At 43.6% G+C, this 25361-nt stretch overlaps 1 protein-coding gene and 1 non-coding gene across 2 annotated transcripts; one reads left to right on the forward strand and one right to left on the reverse strand.

Annotated features, from left to right (window-relative positions):
• Positions 1–6853: 6853 nt before the first annotated feature.
• Positions 6854–7857, forward strand: LOC121485672 (prohibitin-like). Its single transcript, XM_041746364.1, has one exon. It carries the CDS (start codon positions 6892–6894, stop codon positions 7708–7710), a length of 819 nt encoding a protein of 272 aa, XP_041602298.1. The 5' UTR covers positions 6854–6891; the 3' UTR covers positions 7711–7857.
• Positions 7858–13497: 5640 nt separating this feature from the next.
• On the reverse strand, positions 13498–13606 carry LOC121485920. Its single transcript, XR_005986424.1, has one exon. It is a non-coding gene; the product is annotated as a U6 spliceosomal RNA (small nuclear RNA).
• Between the last annotated feature and the right edge of the window lie 11755 nt (positions 13607–25361).

The raw sequence follows: 25361 nt of genomic DNA on the forward strand, positions 1-25361 counted from the left end.
ACATGTTCTTCCAACTGAGCCAGCCAGGTACCTCCAGATGGGACTTGTTTTTGCAATGCAAAGATGGTTCAACATACTCAATTCAAAAATGTGATACACCACATTAACAAAATAAAGGACAAAAAAGAATAAACACATACACACACACACACACATATACATGCAGAGAGATTTCTAAGAGACCTCCTGGTGGGAATAATGGTTCAACAGAGTCACAAGTATCAAGACACTGTGGAAAGTCCTGTCTTAGAAGACTTAAGAGGATAATTCTGGAAATATCTGTTTCAGTCTTGCAAAACATCATGCATTGGTTTCCAGAGCCAAGAGAATGAGACAGCCACCCATATAATACATTTGTGAAATGTGGTCTTAATTCTCTGTGGCTCTTTCCTTTTATGTTCATGGTAAATGTATCTATTCTAGTATTCTGGGTAGGGAAAATGCAGGCAGTTCATTGACTCAACACATTTATTGATCTGCCAACACTGTGGAATGCTAAATAGATGATAAAGAGTTTGTTTGATTTCCAAAAGCCAATGGGACTCCAATAAAGCGACTCAGGTGGGATGAAGTGACTATTCTGGCTGCTGTGTAGGGGTGGACTCAGGGGAGAGATGAGGAATAGGGTATTACCAGCCAAGTGACAGGTGTGGATGGGTTCAAAGGGTCTTTGGAATTATTTAGGCAGTTGTGCCTGGCCTGTCTGAATCCAGTGACAGAAGTAACCAGTAGGAAATGGGAGTGGACTCAGAAAGAATTAGCATTGAAAAAAAACAGGGACTGGTGTTGCAGCTTAACTTAATAGAGAAATCTGTTGTATGTGAAGTTTATCACAAACTTTGTTTGTTTGCTGTAACAGCAGCAAACATTTACCAAACCATTAGGTTCTTGGCTTAGGAGTCCTCATTATTAGGGTTCATTATCTGGGTCTTGCAGTTACAAGACTGCAAGGGGAAATTAAAGCTGTTGTCACAAAAATACTATTAAAAAAATATGTGGTAGTCCCCACCAAGCATGTCCCTGCTTATTATTAGTGTGAATCCTCTCTCATTACGGGAACTTCCTCATAGGCCAGCCATTCTGTGACCCTCTGATGCAAGGTGAAATTGCAGATCTAACAAAAGATGTTTGGCTACAAAAAGTCTTTGTAAGTGACGGGGGGAAAGTGATGGAATCCCATCCAAATCCCTTGACCAACTGGGATCTGAGATAGACCAGTTAACTTTTAAAGAAATTAACATCCACAATGTTAATGCTATGATGAGCCTTCAAAAAAGTCTGATGCAAATATCGAAAGGGTAAGAGAGGCCATTGGGGACATCGTTGACACCCTAGAATAATTTTGCAAAGATTAATTTTATGACTTAGGCTAGAAAAGCCAAATGTGAAATAATTTTAGGAAAAATCCTAATCCTTTCATCCTCATTTCCCACCAAAAAATCCATCATTTGATTCGTTCTTTGTTTATTCAAAGAATGAATCACATATTGCTATTAACATATCTAAATTTATTAAATTAAAGATAAGCCTAGTTTCAAAATAAAGTTTTTTTCCCAGATTCTTTTTATGGTGATAAAGCACAGATAACATAAAATTTATCATCTTAACCATTTAGAAGTATACAGTTCAGTGACATTAAGTACATTCACACTGTTGTGTAACCATCACACCCCCCCCCAAAAAAAAATGAAGGATAAAGTCATACAATCATCTCAATAGATAACAGAAAAGACATTTGACAAAATTTGACTCTTTGATGGTCAAAAAAAAAAAAAAATCTCAACAAATTAGGTATCAAGGTTAATGTGCCACAACATAATGAAGGCCATACATGACAGTGCCAGGGATAACACCACACCCAATAGTGAAAGGTTGAGAGCTTCTAAGATCAAAAGCATGGCAAGGAGGCCCACTCCTGCCATTTACATTCAACATGGTACTGGAAGTCTGAGCCAGGGCAACTAGGCAAGAAAAAGAAATAAAGGATGTCTAAACCAGAAAGGAGTAAGTACAATGGCCTGTGTAGATGCCATGACCTTATATACAGAAAACTCTCCTTCATTTCTACCAATACAACTTACCTGCTGATTTTGTGCACTGAAAGCTATCCTCAGGGGCACCTGGGTGGCTCAATGGTTGAGTGTCTGCCTTTGGCTCAGGTCGTGATCTACAGGCCGTGGGATCAAGCCCCATATCAGGCTCCCTGCAGGGAGCCTGCTTCTCCCTCTGCCTGTGTCTCTGCCTCTCTCTGTGTGTCTCTCATGAATAAATAAATAAAATCTTAAAAAAATAAAAAAGTTATCTGCAATTGAGCCCTTCAACAACTGCATAGGTCTACTTGTGTGTGAATTTTTTTTTTTAATTTTATGTGTTTATTCATGACAGACACAGAGAGAGAGAGAGAGAGAGAGAGAGAGAGAGAGAGAGGCAGAGACACAGGCAGAGGGAGAAGCAGGCTCCATGAAGGGAGCCTGACATGGGACTTGATCCAGGATCTCCAGGATCACACCCCAGGCTGAAGGCGGTGCTAAACCGCTGGGCCACTGGGGCTGCCCGTGTGTGGATTTTTTACAGTACTATAAATGTCTTTTCACTTCATGATTTTCTTTCTTTCTTTTTTTTTTTTTAAGATATTTTTATTTGACATAGAGTGAGCGAGAGAACAAAGGCAGGGGGAGCAGCAGAGGGAAAGGGAGAAACAGGCTCCCCACTGAGCAGGGAGCCCGAGGCAGGGCTTGATTCCCCAGGATACTAGGATCATGACCTGAGCCAAAGGCAGACACTTAACTGACTAAGCCACCCAGGTGCCCCTTTCATGACTTTCTTAATGACATTTTCTTTCCTCTAGCTTACTTTATTGTAAGAATACAGTATAAAAACACTGAACATACAATATATATGCTAGCTGTTTATATTATTAGTAAGGTTTCTAATCAACAGTAGGCTATTAGTAGTGAAGTTTTAGAGGAGTCAAAGTTATAAGTGAATTTTTGACTGCACAGGGCCAGGGTGTTGGCTTCTCACCCCAGCATCATTCAAGCAAAGGTCAACTGTACTTACATTTTAGAGCTGAGTCTTTTTTTTTTTTTTTAAAGATGTTATTTATTTATTCATGAGAGACTCACAGAAAGAGGCAGAGACACAGGTAGAGGGAGAAACAGTCAGAGAGAGAAGCAGGCTCCCTGCGGGAAGCCTGATGCAGGACTCAATCCCAGGATCCCAGGATCACACCCTAAGCTGAAGACAGTCGCTCAACCACTGAGCCACCCAAGAGTCCCTAGAATTGAGTATTAAAAGGCCAGTCTTCAGAATTTTAAAAGCAGAATGCAATGAAGGAGGTAGAGCCATAGGGGGAAAGATAGCATCCTGCAATAGAAATCTTTTTTTTATTATTTTTTTTATTTTTTTATGAGAGACACACACACAGAGGCAGAGATGTAGGCAGAGAGAGAAGCAGGCTCCACTTAGGGAGCCCCATGTGGGACTCTATCCCAGGACTCGAGGATCACATCCTGGGCCAAAGGCGGGTGCTCAATCACAGACCCTCCCAGGCGTCCCTCCAATAGAAATCTTAAAAATCTCTTCTGATGAGGCGATTCTCTCCTTTGTCAATTTATTTATTCTATCCTTGCAGTGTTATTTTCGCAAAGTGGTCCTGAACATATTCCAAGAACTTAGAACTGTTGCTGTGCCCTGTTCTAGAAAGAAACGTGTAATTCTGCTTAGCTTTCTTACTTTAGTATCTTATTGCTTTGGCAGTAATGGTGAAAAGAAAATTTCTGTGTTAAGTACTATAAATGCTTATTTGTTTCAGGAAAAAATTTCCACGTAATAAAATACAAAGCTGAAGTTTCTGCCGGTATTCATATTTAAACCAATACATTGAGATTTGTTTCATTTAAATATGCAAATGGGGGGCACCTGGCCGGCTTGATTGGTAGAGCAGGTTGGTAGAGCACTCAACTCTTGACATCAGGGTGGTGAGTTCAAGCTCCATGTTGGGTGTAGAGATTACTTCAAAATTTAAAATCTTAAAAAAAAATTCAGCTCAAGATAAATTATTAATAAGTAAATAAATACACCACACACACAACTAGGGCCAGTTTAGTCAATTGACTAAACTGACCTGAGGGCTGAGGACAGAGACACCTGATTGTGAGATGAAGGCGACCCACCTGCCTGTAGGCCCCCGCAGCGGTCTGCCCTCGCCATCTTCCTCATTCAGCCTGAAGTAACAGCAACCGAGGAGGCGTTTTGCTGAACAAACCTGAGAGAAATTGTGAAAGAAAAAATACATATATGGGTTCTTTTCTATTGTCTTACAGGAATCACAGTCTGTATTCTGTGAAGGCTGATACAGATTAAGGTGGATTCTTAACCAGCTACCACCACCAGCATCTGGAAGAGCTAGAAACTCTCTTCTCCAGAAATAGGCCTGGCTAGACTCCCGTTTCAAATAGAGTGGTTTTTTCCTTCATGAAAATGAGGACCAAGTAGGCACAGGTTGTTTCCCAGGCTGCTAGGAAACCAGAGAGCCTGGACAGGCTGCAGGTCTCAGGGACTCAGCGCCTCCTTCTGGTGATAAGTGGAACAACACCAGGAAGGACAGCTGGGGAGCCCTGTTGGCTAGTCTGTGAGCAACTCCACACATGTCCACTGGTCCTTCTTTCCCTTATTTAAAAAAAATAGGAAAATTCTACAGATATACACAAGTAATCTAAATCACGATGTGAGGAAGGCTTCCAGGAAAATTTGAGCGCAGAGCCCAACCTTTCCTACATTTTTATAAGACCAAGTATTATAACAAAGAATACAAAACAAAATAGAAATAGAGGGAGAAATACCCTTAGACTGTGAATGCCTCTTCTGGGATCTGACTAGCTTGTAAAATCTATCTCCAGACAATGATCCAAACTAGAGACTATAACACGGAGAAGGGAAATATGTCCCAGACAAAGGGCTTCCTTCAAAGTCACTGGCTTGGGGCACCTGGATGGTGAAGTGTCTGCCTTCCTCTCAGGCATAATCCCAGGGTCCTGGGATCAAGCCCCTCATCAGGCTCCCTGCTGGGTGGGGAGCCTGCTTCTCCCTCTCCCTGTGCCCTGCCCCCCACTCATGCTTTTCTCTCTTTCAAATAAATAATTTTTTTTTTAAAAAAGTCACCAGCTTGCCTTTGAATATGGTAAGATTCTTCCATTCTTTGAGATTTTCTCTCTTTTCTCAAGTGTTATAATTCGAGTGGATTGAAAAGAGGAGTAGAGAATAAGATTCCAAACCCCTAATGAAGATCCAAGCTTGCTTGCTTGCTTTCTTCCTTTCTTTCAAGATTTACTCATTTATGGGCAGCCCCAGGGGGCTCAGCGATTTAGCTCTGCCTCTAGCCCAGGGCCTGATCCTGGAGACCCAGGATCAAGTCCCAAGTCCCATGTCAGGCTCCCTGCATGGACCTGCTTCTCCCTCTGCCTGTGTCTCTGCCTCTCCCTCTCTCTTTCTCTCTCATGAATAAATAAATAAAATCTTTAAAAACAAACAAACAAAAAGACTTATTCATTTATTTTAGAAAGAGAGTACATGAGCAGGAGGGGCAAAGGGAAAGAGAGAATCCCAAGCAGACTCTGTGCTGGGTGCAGAGCCCTATGTGGGGCTTGAGGAATTAGACTATAGATTTTGCTCATGTTATGAACTCTTTTGCCAAATTTATGAGGTCCTCAGACATCCAAAGGTATGAACATTTACCATACACTCAGGGGCCTTCTAGTCAGTGAGCTGTGTTAGAGGAGTCAGTGCATTTAAAATTTCCCAGGTGGGACACCTGGGTGGCTCAGTGGTTGAGCATCTATCTTTGGCTCAGGTTGTGACCCCGGGGTCCTGGAATCAAGTTCTGCATTGGGCTCCCTTCAAGGAGCCTGCTTCTCCCTCTGCCTATGTCTCTGCCTCTTTCTCTGTATCTCTCATGAATAAATAAAATCTTAAAAATAAGTAAATAAAATAAAATTTCCCAGGTGCTAATGGATGAGCCTGATGCAGGGCTTGACCTCAAGTCCCTGAGATCACGACCTGAGCTGAAACCAAGAGTCAGATGTTTAACCAACTGCACCACACAAGCACCCCAAGATCCAAGCTTTCTTAGTGCTAAAACACCAGCTATGCCAAAGCTGCTTGTAACTCAAGGACTGGTAAAATTTATGAAGAATGACCAAGAAAGACACTTCTTGTGGCAATGCCAGCCAGCCAAAGGATGCCAGGAACACACCTGGGATTGAACAAGTTAAGTTTATTGTTTGTTGCGGCAGTGAAGGCACATACCGTGAGCAACTGTGGGAATCTAAGAAAGAAGGCATTAAGAAGGACTTAGGATAAGAAATTAAAATGTATTATAAGCCTAAACATGAGATTTATACGGCCTGTGTTAGGTTATTTTGAAAAGAGGATAAGGAAGCAAGGCCTTGCTCTGGGTTGGGTGCTGCCAGGAAGCTTGGAGCATTTTCTGACTGAGGATCTCCATATTATCCAGGAGGCAAGACCAGAGTGAAGTTAAAGCTGGAACTGGCCAAGAAGCAGCAGTCACTTTGCTGTGACAGAGGGGTCATTTCTGGGGTTTGAGCAATGCTCATGTGTTTTTCTTCAGCCATGATTCTGGAGTGGCCTGATTTTTTTTTTCCATCATAGTTACAGAGTGGCCTTGCCTGATGTTGATGATCTGTAAAGTTCTTTATGCTCACAGGACAACACCAAGTCCTGGGTGGAGTGCAGGTCAGTTCCTGGATGTTGGAGGAAGGGCAGAGGGCTTTTTTCTTTTCTCACTTTTAAAATCATTTAAAAATTGGGGCTGAGGAATTCATGTGGATGTCAGAGTGGAAGCAGGTGTGAGTGGGTCCAACAGAAGGAGATATGGCTGCCAAAGTGTTTGAGTCCATTGGCAAGTTCAGCCTGGCCTTAGCTGTTGCAGGAGGAGTGGTGAATTCTGCCTTGTATAAGGTGGATGCTGGCCACAGAGCTGTCATCTTTGACCGGTTCCGTGGAGTACAGGACATTGTGGTAGGAGAAGGGACTCACTTTCTCATCCCTTGGGTACAGAAACCTATTATCTTTGATTGCCGCTCTCGACCACGTAATGTGCCAGTAATCACTGGTAGCAAAGATTTACAGAATGTCAACAGCATCCTGCGCACCCTTTTCCGACCAGTCGCCAGCCAGCTTCCTCGCATCTTCACCAGCATCGGGGAGGACTATGATGAATGGGTGCTACCGTCTATCACTACAGAGATCCTCAAGTCGGTGGTGGCTCACTTTGATGCTGGAGAACTGATCACCCAGAGAGAGCTGGTCTCCAGACAGGTGAGCGATGACCTTACAGAGCGAGCAGCAACCTTTGGGCTCATCCTGGATGACGTGTCCTTGACGCATCTGACCTTCGGGAAGGAGTTCACAGAAGCAGTAGAAGCCAAACAGGTGGCTCAGCAGGAATCAGAGACAGCCAGATTTGTGGTGGAAAAAGCTGAGCAGCAGAAGAAGGCAGCCATCATCTCCGCCCAGGGCGACTCCAAGGCAGCCAAGCTGATTGCCCACTCACTCGCCACAGCGGGTGACGGCCTCATAGAGCCGTGCAAGCTGGAGGCTGCAGAGGACATCACGTACCAGCTGTCACGCTCTCGGAACATCACCTACCTGCCGGCTGGACAGTCTGTGCTCCTGCAGCTGCCTCAGTGAGCCCTGCCTGGCCTGCCTGTCCTCGGGCCCCCACAGCCCTGACGACTCTTTATACCACCATCCTTCTGCCCCCACCCCAGAAATCACTGTGAAATTTCATGATTGGCTTAAAGTGAAGGAAATAAAAGTGAAACCACTTCAGATCTCTAAAAAATAATAATAATAATAAAAATAAAATAAAATCATTTAAAAATTGGAAATAAAGGACGTTAAGTCTATCAAATTCAATAAAACTCCTATTTGATTTTAGTCGACTGTTAAGTGCTCATCCAAGCCCAAGATAAGGGGCGTAGGAATACCAGGAAAAATGTAAAGATCGACTTTAAGTATATATATGTGAGTATGATGTGTATGTCTATGTATATATGTGCATATATGTAAGTATCTATTTCCAACAACTTCCTTTTAAAAACAACTGGCAAATATAAACTTTTAGATTAAAAATCAAAGATATACAGGGGCACCTGGGTGGCTCAGTAGGTTAAGCCTCTGACTCTCAGTTTCAGCTCAGGTCATGATCTTGGGGTCTTGAGAGCAAGTACAGCATCAGGCTCAGCACTCAGTGCTGAGTCTGCTCAAGATTCTCTCTCTCTTGGCATGCTGGTGTGGCTCAGTGGTTGAGCGTCTGCCTTTGGTTCAGGTCGCAACCCCAGGGTCCTGGGATCAAGTCCCACATCAGCTCCCCATAGGGATCCTGCTCCTCTCTCTGCCTATGTCTCTGCCTCTCTCCGTGTGTCTTTCATGAATAAATAAATAAAATATTTTTTAATAAATAAAATCTTTTAAAAAAATTACCTCTCCCTCAATTCCTCCCCTGCTCCCTTTCTCTCTAAATAAACGAAATTAAAAAAAAAAAAATCAAAGATATCCTAGGAGGCACCTAGCTGCTCAATCAGAAGAGCATGTGACTCTTAATCTCGGGGCTGTGAGTTCGAGCCTTACATTGGGTCTAGAGATTACTTAAATAAATAAAAATCAAAGCTATCCTTGATTTCATTGGTTGCCCACCATCACCGTCTTATACTATTTAAACATCATCAAGTGACTATAGTCCTGCATTGTTCTCTGCTGAAATGGAAGTAGCTTCACTGAGGCAAATGGCTGCTTTGCAGGATGGGAGATCACCCTTATCTTAATTTGACCAGTGTCAAGTTATAAAACCTTAAAGTCAAGGTGGCTGGCCTCCTACAGCTTTACTTGCCCATCCATTAGCACCTGGGAAATTTTATTTTATTTACTTATTTTTAAGATTTTATTTATTCATGAGAGATACAGAGAAAGAGGCAGAGACATAGGCAGAGGGAGAAGCAGGCTCCCTCTGGGGAGCCCAGTGTGGGACTCAATCCCAGGACTCCAGGATCATGACCTGAGCCAAAGGCATATGCTCAACCACTGAGCCACCCAGGCACCCCACCTGGAAAATTTTAAATGCACTGACCCCTTTAACACAGCTCACTGACTAGAAGGCCCCTGAGTGTATGGTAAATGTTCATACCTTTGGATGTCTGAGGATCTCATAAATTTGGCAAAAGAGTTCATAACATGAGCAAAATCTACAAAGGAATTAGAGGAATTAGAAGCTGCACAAGCAGCTACAGTACTATCTGGGTAGCTATTAATAAAACACTGTATGCAAGCTTGTCTTCTGAGAATGGTGCCATCAGAAGCTAAATGGCCAGCCTCTGAGCTATATTCAGGTTTGGGACTCCTTAGCCAGAAGTATTCTAAAAAAATCTGTTCTAGAAAAACTGACAGGACCCGAACTGACCATTGAAAATAAAGGAGAACAATCTGAGGTCCACAAGGAAAAACTGAAAGACACATTTGAGGGAAACTCGGAAAGAGAAGTGCACCCAAGACCGTCTTCAAAGTCATGGGTGTGGCTGCCCCACTCCTTCCACCCTCATTGCCAGGGATCTGGGAATCCATTTACATCAAGCGAGGAACAATGTGCAGGGTTTACTAGTAGCACCAAAGGACTGTGTGTTACAAAAAGGAGGCGAGAGACGAGGGAGGGAGGGAGGGAGGGAAGTAGGAAGGGAGGGAGGGGTGGGGGGGGGGGGGAAGAAGATAGAATGAAGCCAAACTCCTAGTGTTAAAATTCTCAACTCTGAAATCTCCCAAAGAAGGTGGAGAAACTATAAATAGGGAAGAATGGAATTTGTGAAAGATCAAAATCTACAAATCTTGCTAATGCAGATCAGGACAAAGTGGGGGAAATGAAACGTCTTGTGTTGTCCCTCATCATCTGCACAGTAGATGGCACCCAAGTCAAACACTTGATGCTTGCATCTGAAAATTCCTCCAACAGAATTGTCCTGTCTTCTCTTTTTGGCTATGTTTCCCCCCTCTGTTTGCTCCTATCTTGGCACCAACCTCAGAGCACCATGTATTTCTCTCAGCCCCTTCCTCTCTTATCAGCCTATTGAGTAGAGATCTTTGCAGAACAGGGTTATAGTGTATTACATACTAGATAGGTTCTTTCTGAATGTAAATTTTCTCTCAGAGGCCCTGACAGAGGCACCCTCTTCTAAATGTTATACTGCAGTGATTCCTCAGTAAGAGATTCAACAGGAAATTCCTGCCTCTGTGTCTTTCCCCTTTTGATCTCATATGTTAATAAGGGGTTGCTCTTGGTTAAAATTATTATTTTTTATTTTTTTTAAGATTTTATTTATTTATGAGAGACACACACAGATTGATTTTATTTATTTATGAGACACACACAGCCCCCGGGGCTCAGTGGTTTGGCACCGCCTTCAGTCCAGGGCCTGATCCTGGAGTCCTGGGATCAAGTCCCACATCGGGCTCCCTGCATGGAGCCTGCTTCTCCCTCTGCTTGTGTCTCTGCCTCTCTCTCTCTCTCTCTCTCTCTGTCTCTCATGAATAAATAAATCTTAAAAAAAAAAAACCAAAAAACTATGACACTGTAATGCTCTTCCTTCTTCTCAATTCCCCTTCATGCTTCCAGCTGATGGTTACCTACTCTCCTAACCCAAGGTCTCCACTATACTCCAACTAGGAGACCTGAGGCACATTCTGACAGACCCCTGTCTCTTCTCCTATGTTCTCTAAATAAATTTTGACGTTATTGAGTTTCTTAGCCTCTCCCTCCATAAGGGTATGTAAATGAGACCCTGTAATTCTGGCTCTCATCTCCAGCTCATGGTGGCCAGTAAGCTTCTAAACAAAATGATTATATTTACCTTGACTCTATTATCTAAAACACGTTATTCTTTTTTTTTTTTTTTAAACACGTTATTCTTAATTGTGTCACCACACCTGCCAGCTTCATGAATCTCGGCTTTCTAGATATCTGTTTCAGTCAGGTTCTCTCCAGGAAAACAGGAATTACTTTGAGTATTTACAGCAGAGGAATTTAATACAGAGAATTGGCCAAACGGGATGGAGGCACTGAGGGTCGAGCAGGGCATCGTGTGGTGATGCCCCAGGTCAGCAGCAAAAAGTAGCCATGCCCACCCCTTTACTGGAAAGAAAAGGCAAGAGGTGAGGCTCTCAGAGCCCAGGGAAGGAAACACCAAAGAAAACTGGAATCAGCAGGTCTGACTGGCGGGGACTAAGGCTGGGGAGGTGGAGGTGCAGTTCCTGCCATGGGGGCTGGCCAAGGCAGGAGGACAGGGGAGATAGATACCTGTAGAAGCTGCTTTTAGGCAATAGGCCTGACCAATGGAAACCTGAGCAGGGCAAAAAGGCCCACAGTGACCACTGAGCAGACACGCACAGGTTCATTAAGCCATAGGCCTTAACTGACCAAGTACAACCCGGTGCAGTCCCTAAGATTATCAAAAAAGGAAAAAATTCCATCTGTTCCCAACTCCCTCACTCTGTCCTATAACTATAGCCCCTCACTACCACCTCGCGGCACACAGTCTCTCCTCTGCTATCCTGCTCACTGATCCCTTGTGGCGTATTCAATAAACCTCTATCTCTTTTGTTCCTCCTCGGGTAAATTCTTTCAGCATCCATGCTACCAGCTGCCAGCCCCCACCCACTTGAGATGCCCCACAATACCCTGGTTCTCTCTTCTCTTCTTCCAGCCTCCTGCCCATGTCTCCCCACCCCACCCTTTAAGCTGACTCAAACCCAAAGCTAGCTGACACTGAAACCTGGCAAACAGTCTGCAGGTATCATTCCCCCTAAGTATAGAGCAGAGAAAGGGAGAGAGGATGGCCGAGGCCCAATTCTTCCTACCCACCGCATACTACCTGACCCCAGTTCATGGATCAGGTGTCCTATGATATGCATAATACTTCCAAGTACTTATTTGGGGAGCCATTAGGATCTGTACCTCTGTAGCTGACTCTGGTAGAATAAAACTCCTGCTGTCATGGGGCTTTATATTCCAGTCTACTCCACAAAGGATGGAGTTTTGTCTTTGTTCTCAATGCTTCTTGGAACAAAGGAGCTGTCCTAAACCCCAAGCTAAAGCTGAGCCAGCAGCTGGAAGAGCCCCTTTCTTTTACCACTGCTTACTGCAAGATGGGCAGCATTCCCGAGAGAATCCCTGAGGTCATTTGGCTGCTCCAAGGCAATTCTGCAACCTACAGCATTGCCTAGTCCTTGATCATAAAGGTGAGGCCAGAGAAATCCTGTTCCTTGAGGAGGGTCATCTGCTTCACTCAGTCTACCTATTCAAATACTCATCTCTTCCAGAAACACCCTCCCAAATACACGTGGAAATAACGTTTAACCAAGACTCTGGCATTTCCAAGATCCAGTCAAGTTGACACATAAAAAGAGCCATCCCCCCCCCCCCCCCCCAAAAAAAAAGAGCCATCACACCAGCCAAAGAACTCAAGTAATAATCGACTTACAAGAAGAACACAGGGCAGGCTGGTGGCGCAGCGGTTTAGGGCCTCCTGCAGCCCGGGGTGTGATCCTGGAGACCCGGGATCGAGTCCCACGTTGGGGTCCCTGCATGGAGCCTGCTTCTGTCTCTGCCTCTCTCACTCTCTCTCTCTGAATAAATAAATAAATAATCTTTAAAAAAATTAAAAACAAGCAGAACACAATTTACCTGGTGATGGAAAAGTGAATAGTAACTTTATAGTGAAGAAATCTGGAAAAGAAAACACCTAAAATAGTGATTAAACCTAACAGCAACATCATGAGCCCTTTGACGTGACGCAAAGGAAAAACCCCATGAATTTTGGGATCTCCTCACCAGAAATTGAGAACTTCAGTGCCCACGCCAAACTGAGAGCCACTCTACAAAAGAACTGATGACTTACCTACTCTTCAAAATGTCCAAGTCACAGGAGACAAGGAAAGTCTAAGATGCTGCCAGTTTGGAGGAGACCAAGGAGACGTAATAAGGAAGTGCATCATTTTGAATCATGGGACATAAAAGGGATACAAGTGGAAAACCTCGTGAAATCTGAATAAGGCTTCTAGTTTATTTAATAGCATTACACTAATATTAATTTCCCAGTTCTGATCGTTGTACTATGGTTATGTAAGAGGATCATATTTGGGGAGGTTGAATGAAGGGTATATGGAAACTCTGACCGTTTTTGAAATTCTAAGGCTAAATTTATTTCAAAATTAATTTTTAAAAAATATGGACACCTGGGTGGCTCAGCCATTGGGTGTGTCTGCCTTCGGCCCAGGGCATGGTCATGGAGACCTGGGATCGAGTCCTGTGTCAGCTCCCTGCATGGAGCCTGCTTCTCCTTCTGCCTGTGTCTCTGCCTCTCTCTGCCTCTCTCTCTCTCTGTGTCTCTCATGAATAAATAAATAAGATCTTTTAAAAATATAATAAAAATTAAAAATATGGAATGCTTCATGAACGTGCAAGTCATCCTCATGCACAGGGGCCACACTAATCTTCTCTGTATCGTTCTAATTTTAGTATAGGTGCTGCCAAAGCAAGCACTCAAGATTTTTTTTTTTAAGGCTTACACTTAATCGATCCCCACAAGTTTGTGTGTGAGGTGACCAACAGGAAAAGGTTACGGTAGAATGAGAGTATAGTCAGAGAGTATAGTATAGGCAGAGTATAGTCTCTGCTTCACGTTTTGCTGAGGAATGTGCAAAAGGAAGATTATATATAGCCTTGAAAGCTTCTGGAAGCCACTTCTGAATGCAGCCTATGCTGCAATTTACACTGCAGTCCAGTCTATACTATAGAGAAGAGAACCAACAAAAAGAAACCTCTCTTTAGTGAAAGCTTCTAGACTACTGTGTTCTGCTTGACCCAAAGTCTGTCCCCTTACAATGTTCTCTCTCCAACTCAGGCAAATAATGTCTCTGTAACAATATCCTTTTTAATGACCCATTTTTTTAAGGCAGAGTTTTTAAAAGTCTTTTTAAAAGATTTTATTTATTTATTCATGAGAGACTCACAGAAAGAGGCAGAGACACAGGCAGAGGGAGAAGCAGGCTTCGTGCTGGAAGCCCGACACAGGACTCAATCCCAGGACCCCAGGATCATGCCCTAAGCCAAAAGCAGACACTCAACCACTAAGCCACCCAGGCGCCCCTAGTTTTTTAAAGTTTTGTTACACTTTTGTTTTGTTTTTGTTTTTGTTTCTTCTAACTGTAAACGGGAATAGGTTTTTGTATTTATAAACACTGTCAGATTAAAGACTTGTTAATGTTAGTAGATCTTATTCAGGAATTGGACTCAGCAATCTGAAGAGCTTCTTTTGCCCCAACTGCAAATTATAGCTTTGAATTATATACTTCATTAAATAATAATGTGGTTTGGTTTCCTTTGCCTTATATTGCATTTACCTCAGTAACTATATTTATACCTATTTATTCAGGGTTTTTTGTGTTTTTTTTAAAGTATGTATGTATGTATGTATGTATGTATAGGACAGAGCATGGGGTTAGGGGTGTAGAGGAGGGAGAGGGATAGAATCTCCCAAGCAGACTCCATGTGGAGCGCAGAACCTAACCCAGGGCTGGATCTCATGACTGGATCATGAGCTGGGCCAAAACCAAGGAGTGGACATTCAACAGATTGAGCCACCTGGACGTCCCTCTCTGGTTGTTTTTAAAAAGAAAAGACACACAGGAACTCATGACCCTCAGATCAAGACCTGCAAGAGCTGGATGCTTAACCCAGACACCCCTTGAATTCTTTTTGAACATCTAATGATCAACATGCTGATTCTATAATCCAACACTATCAAACACCATGATAAATTGGGATGAATTCTCAGCTTCAAGGATTGCTTCCCTTTAGTCAACTTGACTGTAAGTTGTTTTAAGACTGTATTTTTTTTTTGAGATTTTATTTATTTATTCACAAGAGACACAGAAAGAGAGGCAGAGACACAGGCAGAGGGAGAAGCAGGCTCCATGCAAGGAGCCCAAAGTGGGACTCGATCTCGAATCCCTCCAGGATCATGCCCTGAGCCAAAGGCAGATGCTCAACCACTGAGTCACCCAGGTGTTCCCTTAAGACTGTATTTTTAAGAAATCTCTACACTCAACCTGGGGCTCAAATGCATGACCCTGAGATAAAAAAAGTCGCATGCTCCACTAATTGAGCCACCCAGGTGCCCCTGACTATAAGTTTCTTAATCCACACAACTGAAAAAGTGGCATTGCACGGAGTCTAAATGCAAGACCTGTGGGAGAACTAGCCTCCCACTCTAACTTCCAGAAGGCTTACAGCAACTTGTAGAGGCCAAAACAATTCTGTGAAGCGGCAGGAATGTGTGAGATTAGCCTAATAATAAGATGAACCAAATTGTAAGAAGTAAAATTAGGCACTCCTGCCCCCCCCACCCCCAAAGCACTCTGCTCTAGGTACATTCCTCAAAGTACAACAGTAACTTTTTCTGGTTTGGAGCCTTGTAAATAATACTGGTTTCTTGGCTTGTCTGTAGGACTTCCTTCTTCCCATTTTGATGAGTTGTAATTTGTAAAATTTTGAGGAGTAACGGCATTAATGATTATTTTGTTCCTTCCTTAATTTTTTCTCTATTTTTTCACCCAAGCAAAGCAATACAGCTCCCTATGCCTTAGGTAGTTTAGTTCATAAAAGTCAGTTTGGAAAACTCACAATTTTTATTCAAGGAGATAATCCTTTTTTAAGCCCTTCTGGAAATGCCATTGGACTAGTTCTATCATTTTGATAGAGATTTACTCATTTGACTACTTGCTGATGTTGAATTGGCCTGCTTTACTTGCCACTTGCTCCCTCATTTAGATAAAAATAAGCTCTGATGCATTTTCCCCCATGGTATGACATTTCTCTCTCAAGAGTCTTTGCAGAACACTTGTTCTGGAAATAATCCATCATCAACTACCTTCTATTTGTGAGCAGTTTTGAATTTCTGGCTCATCAGTTTTTTTCTGTCTTGGATTTTGAAACATCTGTTCTGGTTTATTTAAGCTCATGGACCAAGGAACCATTACATTACACATCAGCAGAGTGCTTCTTTGAGCACAGGGAAGGATAGCACTTCCCAGGCATCCAGTCATGAGGAGGAATGCAGCCAGGACCTGGGGAGCCAGTATCTCTCCCTCAGTTTCTGACCCTCTCTGCCCCCAGATCCACAGCTGAGCTCGCCCACTCCTGAATGATGCTCCTGGCAAACCAGGGCCAGATCTGAAAATTCTGGGTTATTTTAGGTTTTCTGGGTTGTTTTTATTTTTTCTCCACCCTTTCTTTTTCCCTTTCCTTGTTGGAACTTAATTTTTTTTTTTTTTTTTTAGATATTTATTCATTTGAAAGAGTGAGTGAGCCAGAAAGAGAGCATGAAGTGGGGGGCGGGGAGGGGCACGAGGCAGAGGGAGAGGGAGAAGCAGATTCCCTGCTGAGCCGAGCAGGCCAAAGCCAGGGCTCATCCCAGGACCCTGGGATCATGACCTGAGCCCAAGGCAGACCCTCCACCGACTGAGCCACCCAGGTGTCCCTGAACTTACTATTCTCTTAATGGAATTAATCTTAAATTTGAAGTTGTTCTTCAGCCCTGTAAATTTCCAGCTTCCAGACAGGGGATGGATAGTAGTAATTCCAGTCCTGTCCCAGGAAATGTTGAATGAGGACCAGTACAAGGGCAATAAGAGGAGTTCGAGGCTGATCGTGATTAATGAGAGGGCTTGAGACACACGGAGTAGGAAATTTTCTAACCTTTGCCAGAAATGACTTAAGCAGGACAAAAAAAACTTCCATTGAGAAACTCTGCTCTAGGCTATTATCCTGTGTAACAGAATATAGAAATCCTACAGAAAATATCACAAACAAAACTACTGTGGTTTACAAAATCAATACACACACACAAGTGTTAAATAACAGAAAGGATTATTCAGTGTTAAGGAAACCTGATCTAACAGAAAGGATTATTCAGTGTTAAGGAAACCTGACCTTTTAATTTACACAATTAGGGAGATCCTTCCAGAAGTAATTAGGCAGGGAAACCACCAGCAACACATTCAAGGAATGTGTTCCCTCCCTTCCTCTCATCTGAACCCACCAGAAAGCTCTCTAAAGCAGACTTAACACATAGGCTCTGCTAACTCAAGAACTGGAACAGGCATGAATTTGTACAAATGAAAAAGGAGACCTCATGCCTCGCTCCCGCATTTCCTGGCACAGTTATTCCCAGTTTTATTCCTGTTCTGTTTCCAGCTCTACCAACAATATGGATTTATTTCCTCAAGTACCCACTTTGAAATGATCTACTCCACTTTCTGCTTTTGAAGTCATTTATTAGTTTTGTTTTTAGAGGTGGTGACCTTTACTTTATATCTTCATGGATGCGGCATTCAAACAAGACAATACTGATACCTCTCTCTTTCGGTTAATCCACTGTTGTGCCCAAGATTACATATCCAAGAAACCACCAAGGAGCCAACACCCTTGCAAACACACAAGGGCTTATTTACAAGCTCGAGCTTGGGTCCAAGTATACCCAACACAGTGGTGCAGGGACTTGGACCACGAGGTGGGTTTCAGCTTAGTTTTTATGGGATGGTGTAGGGGACCTCCAGAAGGGGTGGAGGAATTTCTCAAGTTCTGTTTACATTCTGATGTGGGGCTTTCAAGGGCATTGAGCTCTGTTCTTATTCTAATATGGGGCTTCCTGCCCTTGGCTTGGGCTCTGTTCTCATTCTAATATGGGGCTTTCTAGGACTTTAAGCTGTAAACTGTTTTTGTTTTTGTTTTTTTCTGTAACGGAAGTAATGTAAATTTCAGCTCTTAATCACAGGGGACAGGGGCCTGGGATGGCTGTACTTGTGCTTACGCTGAACTTAAAGTGGAATGGCCTTAATTTTCTCGGCCTCCACACCACTAAATTCAACTGCCTGAAATCCAATCTGTACTGGATTGGATGATTGGGGTGATTTTGGAAGTCTTGAAGATTTCTTCCCATTTGTATTTTACCCAATTTTATCTTGTAGGTGAGTTAGCCATCGGGTAATTGTTTTCTGCTCTGCTATCCACCCTGTTATTGCTGTACCGAGAAAAGGCCATTAGTTTATTTGATGAGTTTCTAGCCCTACTTCCTAATATCCTGGTCATGTAAGCTACTTGCACTTAGAACTCCATGTATCTTCATATATGACTCATGAATCAAGATGGCTTTCACAATGCTCCCTGTGAGGAGCCTACTTCTCCCTCTGCCTATGTTTCTGCCTCTCTCTGTCTCTCATGAATAAATAAATGAAATCTTTTTTAAAAAAATGGTATTGCCACTACCTTCATTTGGAAGTTAAAGATGGTTATAAAAGATAATTATGAAAGAAAAAATGCTTGTTTTTCAGTAGGGTGGCCTGCACCAGTCTCTCTATGCTCAGCTCGATACCACCACTACTCCCTTCTGAGTCTGGGAACTACATTTTTCCAGAAACGCCTTCCAGATATGAGGCCCAGAGGTGAGGATGTGAATGACTCAGGGTTAACAGGTACCATCGTGTCTTCATGCAGTTCATCTTCTGACTCTTGTCAAAAGCAAGCAGACAGAAAACAGCAGGGGATAGTGACCTTCCAGACATAGGCAGACTGAACCCCAGCCACAGCTTCCATGCCATACTCCACATCTTTAACGGAGCAAATCAAGACAGAGTGTGGTATCTGGCACGCAGCTTTCCATCTAGCAAATGTGCTATCAAAACCCCTCAGGAAAAAAAAAAAAAAACCTCAGTAAGGAGGCGCCTGGGTGGCTCCCACGATTGATTGATTGATTGATTGATTGATTGATTGATTTGAGAGAGAGAGCATGTGGGGAGGGGCAGAGAGAGAAGGAGAGAATCCCAAGCAGACCCTGCACTGAGGACGGAGCCAGACTTGGGGCTCCATCCCATGACCATGACCTGAGCTGAAATCAAGAGTGGGACACCTGGGTGGCTCAGCGGTTGAGCATCTGCCTTTGGCTCAGGGCGTGATCCTGGGGTCCAGGGATCAAGTCCTGCATCAGGCTCCCTGTGAGGAGCCTGTTTCTCCCTCTGCCTGTGTCTCTGCCTCTCTGTGTCTCTCATGAATAAGTAAATAAAATCTTTAAAATCAATCAATCTTAAAAAAGTCATTTACTCTTCCCTGACAGGCCTACCTCCCTCCTCCCCTTTCACTATCAGGATGGTATTTAATCCTGAAATTTCTGGTCACTTTGGAGAGTTACCCACTTTTCCCCTGGGTATTTCCTATTTGCATATGAAGTGCACCTGAGTAAACTTCTGTTTTTCTCTTGTTAACCTTTCTCTTAAAGGGATCTCAGCACAGAACTCAGAAGAAAAATCATTTTCTCCTCCCCTATTATAGAATGGGTAAATAAACAATAAAACTTCATCCAGCTATACTCTTAATGATTTGTATACTTTGCTACATGTACATTGCGTGTTACTAAAAATTACATATATCAGGAATCCATTTTTTTCCCCAAAATGACGTGAGGGTTTTCTGTTCCTTCTGGCTCCAGTAAAAGATCTGAAATCTTCCTGAGGGGGTGGGTAACATGGCCCCAGTTCTGTTACTGCCTCCTGCTCCTCCCCATGACTGCATTATCCACTCGTCCTTTCCTCCCTCTGAGGTTCAACCCTCCAGTGAAGTTGTGTGAGGAGGCAGCAGCCAGATCTGGTTCTAAGATGAATCAGGTACTGTCCCCACCCACCATTCCAGGAGCAGGTGGACTGAAAAACTTTTCAAGTGAACGATGGGCCTTTCTTTTTGCTTCCTCTCTTCACTGCAGAAAACAAAATGTATCTGTCACCAGCCTCAGGGGTGAAAACTCCTCACATTCTCCCCTTAGTTTATAATACGCATCTGATTCTAATAACTGTCTCCTTATTGCTTTGTGGCTTCCTGGTGTGGCTGGGTAATTTTGTAAGATAACTATTCTCATATATCTCTCCCCATGTTTCCAGAAAGGAGCAAGTCATTTTTGTATTTTTATGCCTTGGTGTTTCCTGCAGGGCAGAAAGCAGAAACACTTTTGCCTTTTCTTGTCCATTGGGAAAGTCCAAGTTCTCCTAAAACTGTGCACTAGATCCTCATTATGGGGAGGGTGAGCTGAGAGTCACAAGACATATGCAGGCCAGAAGGAAATGCAGTCAGAAGGGCCCTGAGCTCACCTTAGGAAAGCAGCAGGCTATGAGGGGGTAGACGCTTGATGGACCCATGGAGCTGCAACCTGGGCACAGAGGGCCGCAGTCGTGGCAAAAATGTGCATTTTTATAAACATTATCTCGGGATCCCTGGGTGGCTCAGTGGTTTGGCGCCTGCCTTTGGCCCAAGGCATGATCCTGGAGACCTGGGATCGAGTCCCACATAGGACTCCCTACAGGGAGCCTGCTTCTCTCTCTGCCTCTCTCTCTCTCTCCCTCTGTGTCTGTAATAAATAAATAAAAATCTTTTAAAATAAAATAAACATTCTCTCTCTTTTTTTTTTTTTTGCCATTAATTCACTCCCCATGGGAGACTCCTGTGCCTGACTGTTCAGTGTGATGTCCCTCTGTTAAGCCACCAGAAGTCCTAGAGTGGTTTCTGATCTTTCTCTGTCTGCTCAGTTCTATAGGTAGGAGTCTGGGAGCCCCAGAAGGCAATGATAACTGGGCTGGCAGAGGAACAGGAGATGGAGAGAGGTGGCATTTGGTTGGCTGGTGGTGAATTGTGGAAAAACTGAGAGACCTCTCTGTTGGTGAGGGTGTGGCGAGGGGACTCTCTTCACAGATCATAGCAGAAAGGGGTTGGCCTGCTGCCAGCTCCAGGTGTTCCTTGTTCTTGAGATAAAGATACTGTCTGGGGATTGACTGTTTCTAACAACAGATGGGGAGCTGAGGGGATCATAATAACTCTTGTCACAGCAACATCTAACATCTAATGACCAGTTATTCTGTGTTGTATATACTCTGCTCTGTCTTTGATATTCGGGAACTTATTTGGGTTACCATGCAATGGCTGCCGGATGGGGATGCTCTTATTACCGACATGGCCAAATATCTTTATTAGGAAAACTTCTAAATGTACACAATATTGCAGACTCCAAGGAACTCTTCAATGTATACAGCTGTTGTCAAGTGGTAATTCATACAGCACATCAGTATATTTTCTTGGCATATTATAAGGAGTAGGGAGGAGGCCAGAATAGTCAGAGAAGGAGGAGCAGAGGGTAGGAGAAGGTCAGGGGCAATGGGTATGAGGAAACTCAGAAGCCTTTGGGACAGGGATCAAAATTTGAATTCTGGCTTTTTGGTTTTTGTTTGTTTGTTTGTTTGTTTTAAGATCTTGTCTTGACAGAGAGAGAGAGAGAGAGAGAGAGTGCACAAGTGGGAGTGGGGGCCAGAGGAAGAAGCAGGCTCCTTGCTGAGCAGGGAGCATAATGCATGCGGGGCTTGATCCCAGGACCCTGGGATCATGACCTGAGTGGAATGCAGACACTTAGCCAACTGAGCCACCCAGGCACCCCCAAATTCTATTTTAAATATGATAGGAAACCACAAAAGGATTTATTCAGTTTGGGATCATAGAAGAAGAGGAAGTTGGGGATGAAGGAGGAATTGTGAAGACCGTTTTGGTGTTGTGTGAGTTCCAAAACGAAAGGGCTGGCAGGTTGCTTCTCTGTTCACTGAAGTCTAGAGATGGGACTTTAAGGTGCCCACTGACTTCAAGGACTTAATGTATGCCCCCTAGGACATGGTGGATTGCTATCTGACTTGCAGCTAGAAAACGTAAAAGCAAGTTTTTGTGTAGGTACTTGTACGGTGGACCACGGAAGAAAAGGCTACACTGAGCACCCTGCAGCCACAAGTATTTCTAAGCAGAGATGGGAGGGTGGGGTGATCCCTCTAGACCAGACATGTGCCCATGAATAAAAACAGACACATGAGGCCAAGTCCTGGAAGACCATGCAAATGAGAGGACACTCAGCAGAGTCCAGCACAGCTGGCTGCCTGGGGCTGAGAAAGGACTTGGCCTCTTCCAGAATAAAGATTCATCTGCCCTCACTAAGGAAAGTCCAAGTGAGCGCTCTTGGCACCTAGAGTGAGGGCAAAACTAGCTACAGAATTTGCACGGCCCAGTGAAAAATAAAAATGTGGTGTCCTCCATTCAAAACCTATTAAGAAGTTCAAAATGATGACAGCAAAACATTAAACCAAGCTCAAAGCCCTTTTAAGTGCAGGTCACACACTCGTGAACCCAGCTTTGGGAACCATCCATGATAGGACATCAATGAACACCTTATTAGATCTTCACAAGGTGACAGTCATGTAAGAAGTTGTCCTCCCCCATTTTCCAAAGACCAAAGCCACAGGCAACACGTGGAAGGAGGAGGAATAAAGTCAGGTGCAGAGATGGCCATGTTCCCATCACAGCCATGTTTCCAACTTACAGAAGAACCGTGTGGTACAGGGTAAGTTTTGTTCTTAAATATCATGTTTGTAGTCTTGACACTTTATATAAAACTGGTGGGTTTTTTAAAAGATTTTTAATATTTATTTATTCATGAGAGACACAAAGAGAAAGAGGCAGAGACACAGGCAGAGGGAGAAGCAGGCTCCCTCTGGGAGCCCAATGCAGGACTCGATCCCAGGACTCTGGGATCACGGCCCAAGCCAAAGGCAGATGCTCAACCACTGAGCCACCCAGCGGCCCCTACATAAAACTTTTTAAATTATAGCTTGCATTTTATGACCTGAAAGGATCCAGATACATATAGAGATTCACCTTCAATTTCATCTAGGGCACAGGGAAAAGTAACTCCACAGAATAAATGTATGAGGATTGGGTGGACCAAAAGTATAGAAATTTTACCACGGTCCCCACCCTAGACAGCCTTGAACTCTGACATTCAGGGGGATGTCCAGCCTCTTGGGGAGAGGGGTGTTGCTCTTTGGAATTGGCAAATGAGTCTGGGGTAAAGGTGTCCCCAAATTCCAAGATTTACTCTTCAAATTGTCATCCTCTCCTGGAACTTGGTTAGTTATTTCTCATTGATTTATCAGATCTTTGATGCTTGATGTTTTTAAAGTGTTTTTATACCTTGTCCAGCATCTTATGTTGTCTTCAGCAAGAAGGTTGATCTAAATCACCTAGGGTGGGCAGCCCGGGTGGCTCGGCGGTTTAGCGCCACCTTCAGTCCAGGGTGTGATCCTGGAGACCTGGGGTCAAGTCCCGCGTCGGGCTCCCTGCATGGAGCCTGCTTCTCCCTCTGTCTCTGCCTCTCTCTCTCTCTCTCTCTCTCTATCTGTGTCTCTATGAATAAACAAATTTTAAAAAATCTTAAGAAAAATAAATCACTTAGTGTGCTATTACTGTAAGCCAAGATCTGTTATCTGAATTTTAAAATCCTTAAACTATTAATTTGCCTGTCAAGAGGCTGAGAGTCTAAAACTACTGTGACTGAAAAATGAAAAGCATGCAAGAGCGGCAGAAGAGTTTAAACAAATTAAGGGGTGCCTGGGTGGCTCAGTCAGTTGAGTGTCTGCCTCTGGTTCAGGTCATGATCCTGGAGCCCCCAAATCCAACCCAGCATCAGGCTCCCTGATCAATGGGGAGTCAGCTTCTCCCTCTACCCCTCACCCCTCTTGTGCTCTCTCTCACTTGAGCTCTCTCTCTCTCAAATAAATAAAATCTTAATAAAATAAAACAACAAATTTCTTAAAACATTACCTATACGTTGGCTACTGGCAAAGAGGTAATAAATTAATTCATGAAATTTTTTCTGAAGACTAATACTAATGATTAACATGGATCAAGCACATGTGTAAAATATTGCCTAAATTTTCTTATGCATGTTATCTTATTTTATTCTTGCAACAAACGGTTATATTAGGTGCTAATTCTTACAGCACACTTACAGATAAGAAAATTGAGTGAAGCACAGTGAAGTTAAGCAGCTTGCCCAGGACCACAAAGCTAGTGAAAAACAGAACCAGGACTTGAATCCAAACTAAGTCTAGAGCTCATGTTCTTAAACATAATTCTAGAATGCCTTCATGCAGGGTCAGGACAAGTGTAATTCAGTAACAGAAGCAATTATGTTATATACTTTGTGAGCAAAATTTAAGAAGGTGCCACAGAAAACCTCTGCGATCAAGATCAGTAATGTATCAGTGCCGTATTTTTTAAATCAGAATTAACGCAAAAAAAGATTCATGCTTAAAACCCTTACCTCCATATATACTGTTTGCTTTAGCTGAAAAACTCTTGGGCTCCCAGTGAAGCATTTTGAACAACAACAACAACAAAAAACTCCAGGAATGGAATTTCAATGGATATCACATTATTAGTGACCTGGGACTTCCACAGATTGCCCCTCTCCCAGGTCTTCCCAGATGGTCTGCTCCGAGGAGGGAGAGGTTCCTGTCTGAGGTGGCACCTGGGAAGGGGACTGTGTTTTGCAGTTTCTCACTCTTGGCAGCTTCCTACAGCAGTCACTGGAGGGGGCCTCAGCCCTTCTGCTCTGTTCCTCGACCTTTACCTTTGCAGTGGCCCAAGGAGGCCTCTTTTGGGTGAGGCCTCTTTGGGTGGTGCCCTTTACCCAGAGGAAGAACCAGAGGGGCCTTGCCAGTAGTGGGATTACCCTGAGGAAATGATGCCTCCCCACTGGGATACAGGGTAGCCAAGATTTTGGAATAAGGCAGGCCCAAGTTTAAATCCTAGTAGTGTTTTATGACCTTGTGTCATCTGGAAACCTTTATGTATCCAACTTTAATTTCCTTCTCTATTAAATGCACATTGTTCACGTAATCCCTTAACAAATGTGTCCTGAGCAGTGAACCGGGCCCTCTTCTAGGTGTTGGGGATACCACAGTGAACAAACAACAGGCAATAAAGCTTCCTGAGGTTTGAGGATATTGTAACCAAGGGGTGGGGTCCTAAAGTCTTAGCATAAATCCCAGCTTTTTCATGTCATGACTGTGAGACCTTGGGCAAATTACTTAACCCCACCTGAGTCTCTGTGACCTCCTCTTTCAAATACAGGCAAAATAGTACTGCCCTTTTAGTGATTGTGAGCATCCAATGAAGTAATGCATGTAAAATGCTCTGGGCAAGGCCAGGAGTATAAGTACTCAAACTTCAATAATGATTATTACTCCTTCCCATGGCCTATGTGGCCCCCCTGCCCCCTTCCCTTGCTCCCTTAGCTCCAGGCTCCCTGGCCTGCTGCCATCCCAGCATGGCCAAACCAGACTTTGGGACTCTGCACTTGCTGTTCCCATTCCCCCTGCCT

Source organism: Vulpes lagopus, chromosome 2 (genome assembly GCF_018345385.1).
Source record: "Vulpes lagopus strain Blue_001 chromosome 2, ASM1834538v1, whole genome shotgun sequence".
In the NCBI taxonomy this organism is placed as follows: domain Eukaryota; kingdom Metazoa; phylum Chordata; class Mammalia; order Carnivora; family Canidae; genus Vulpes; species Vulpes lagopus.

Coding starts and splice junctions, on each gene's coding strand:
- LOC121485672 (XM_041746364.1), top strand. CDS start 6,892: ATGGCTGCCAAAGTGTTTGAGTCCATTGGCAAGTTCAGCCTGGCCTTA.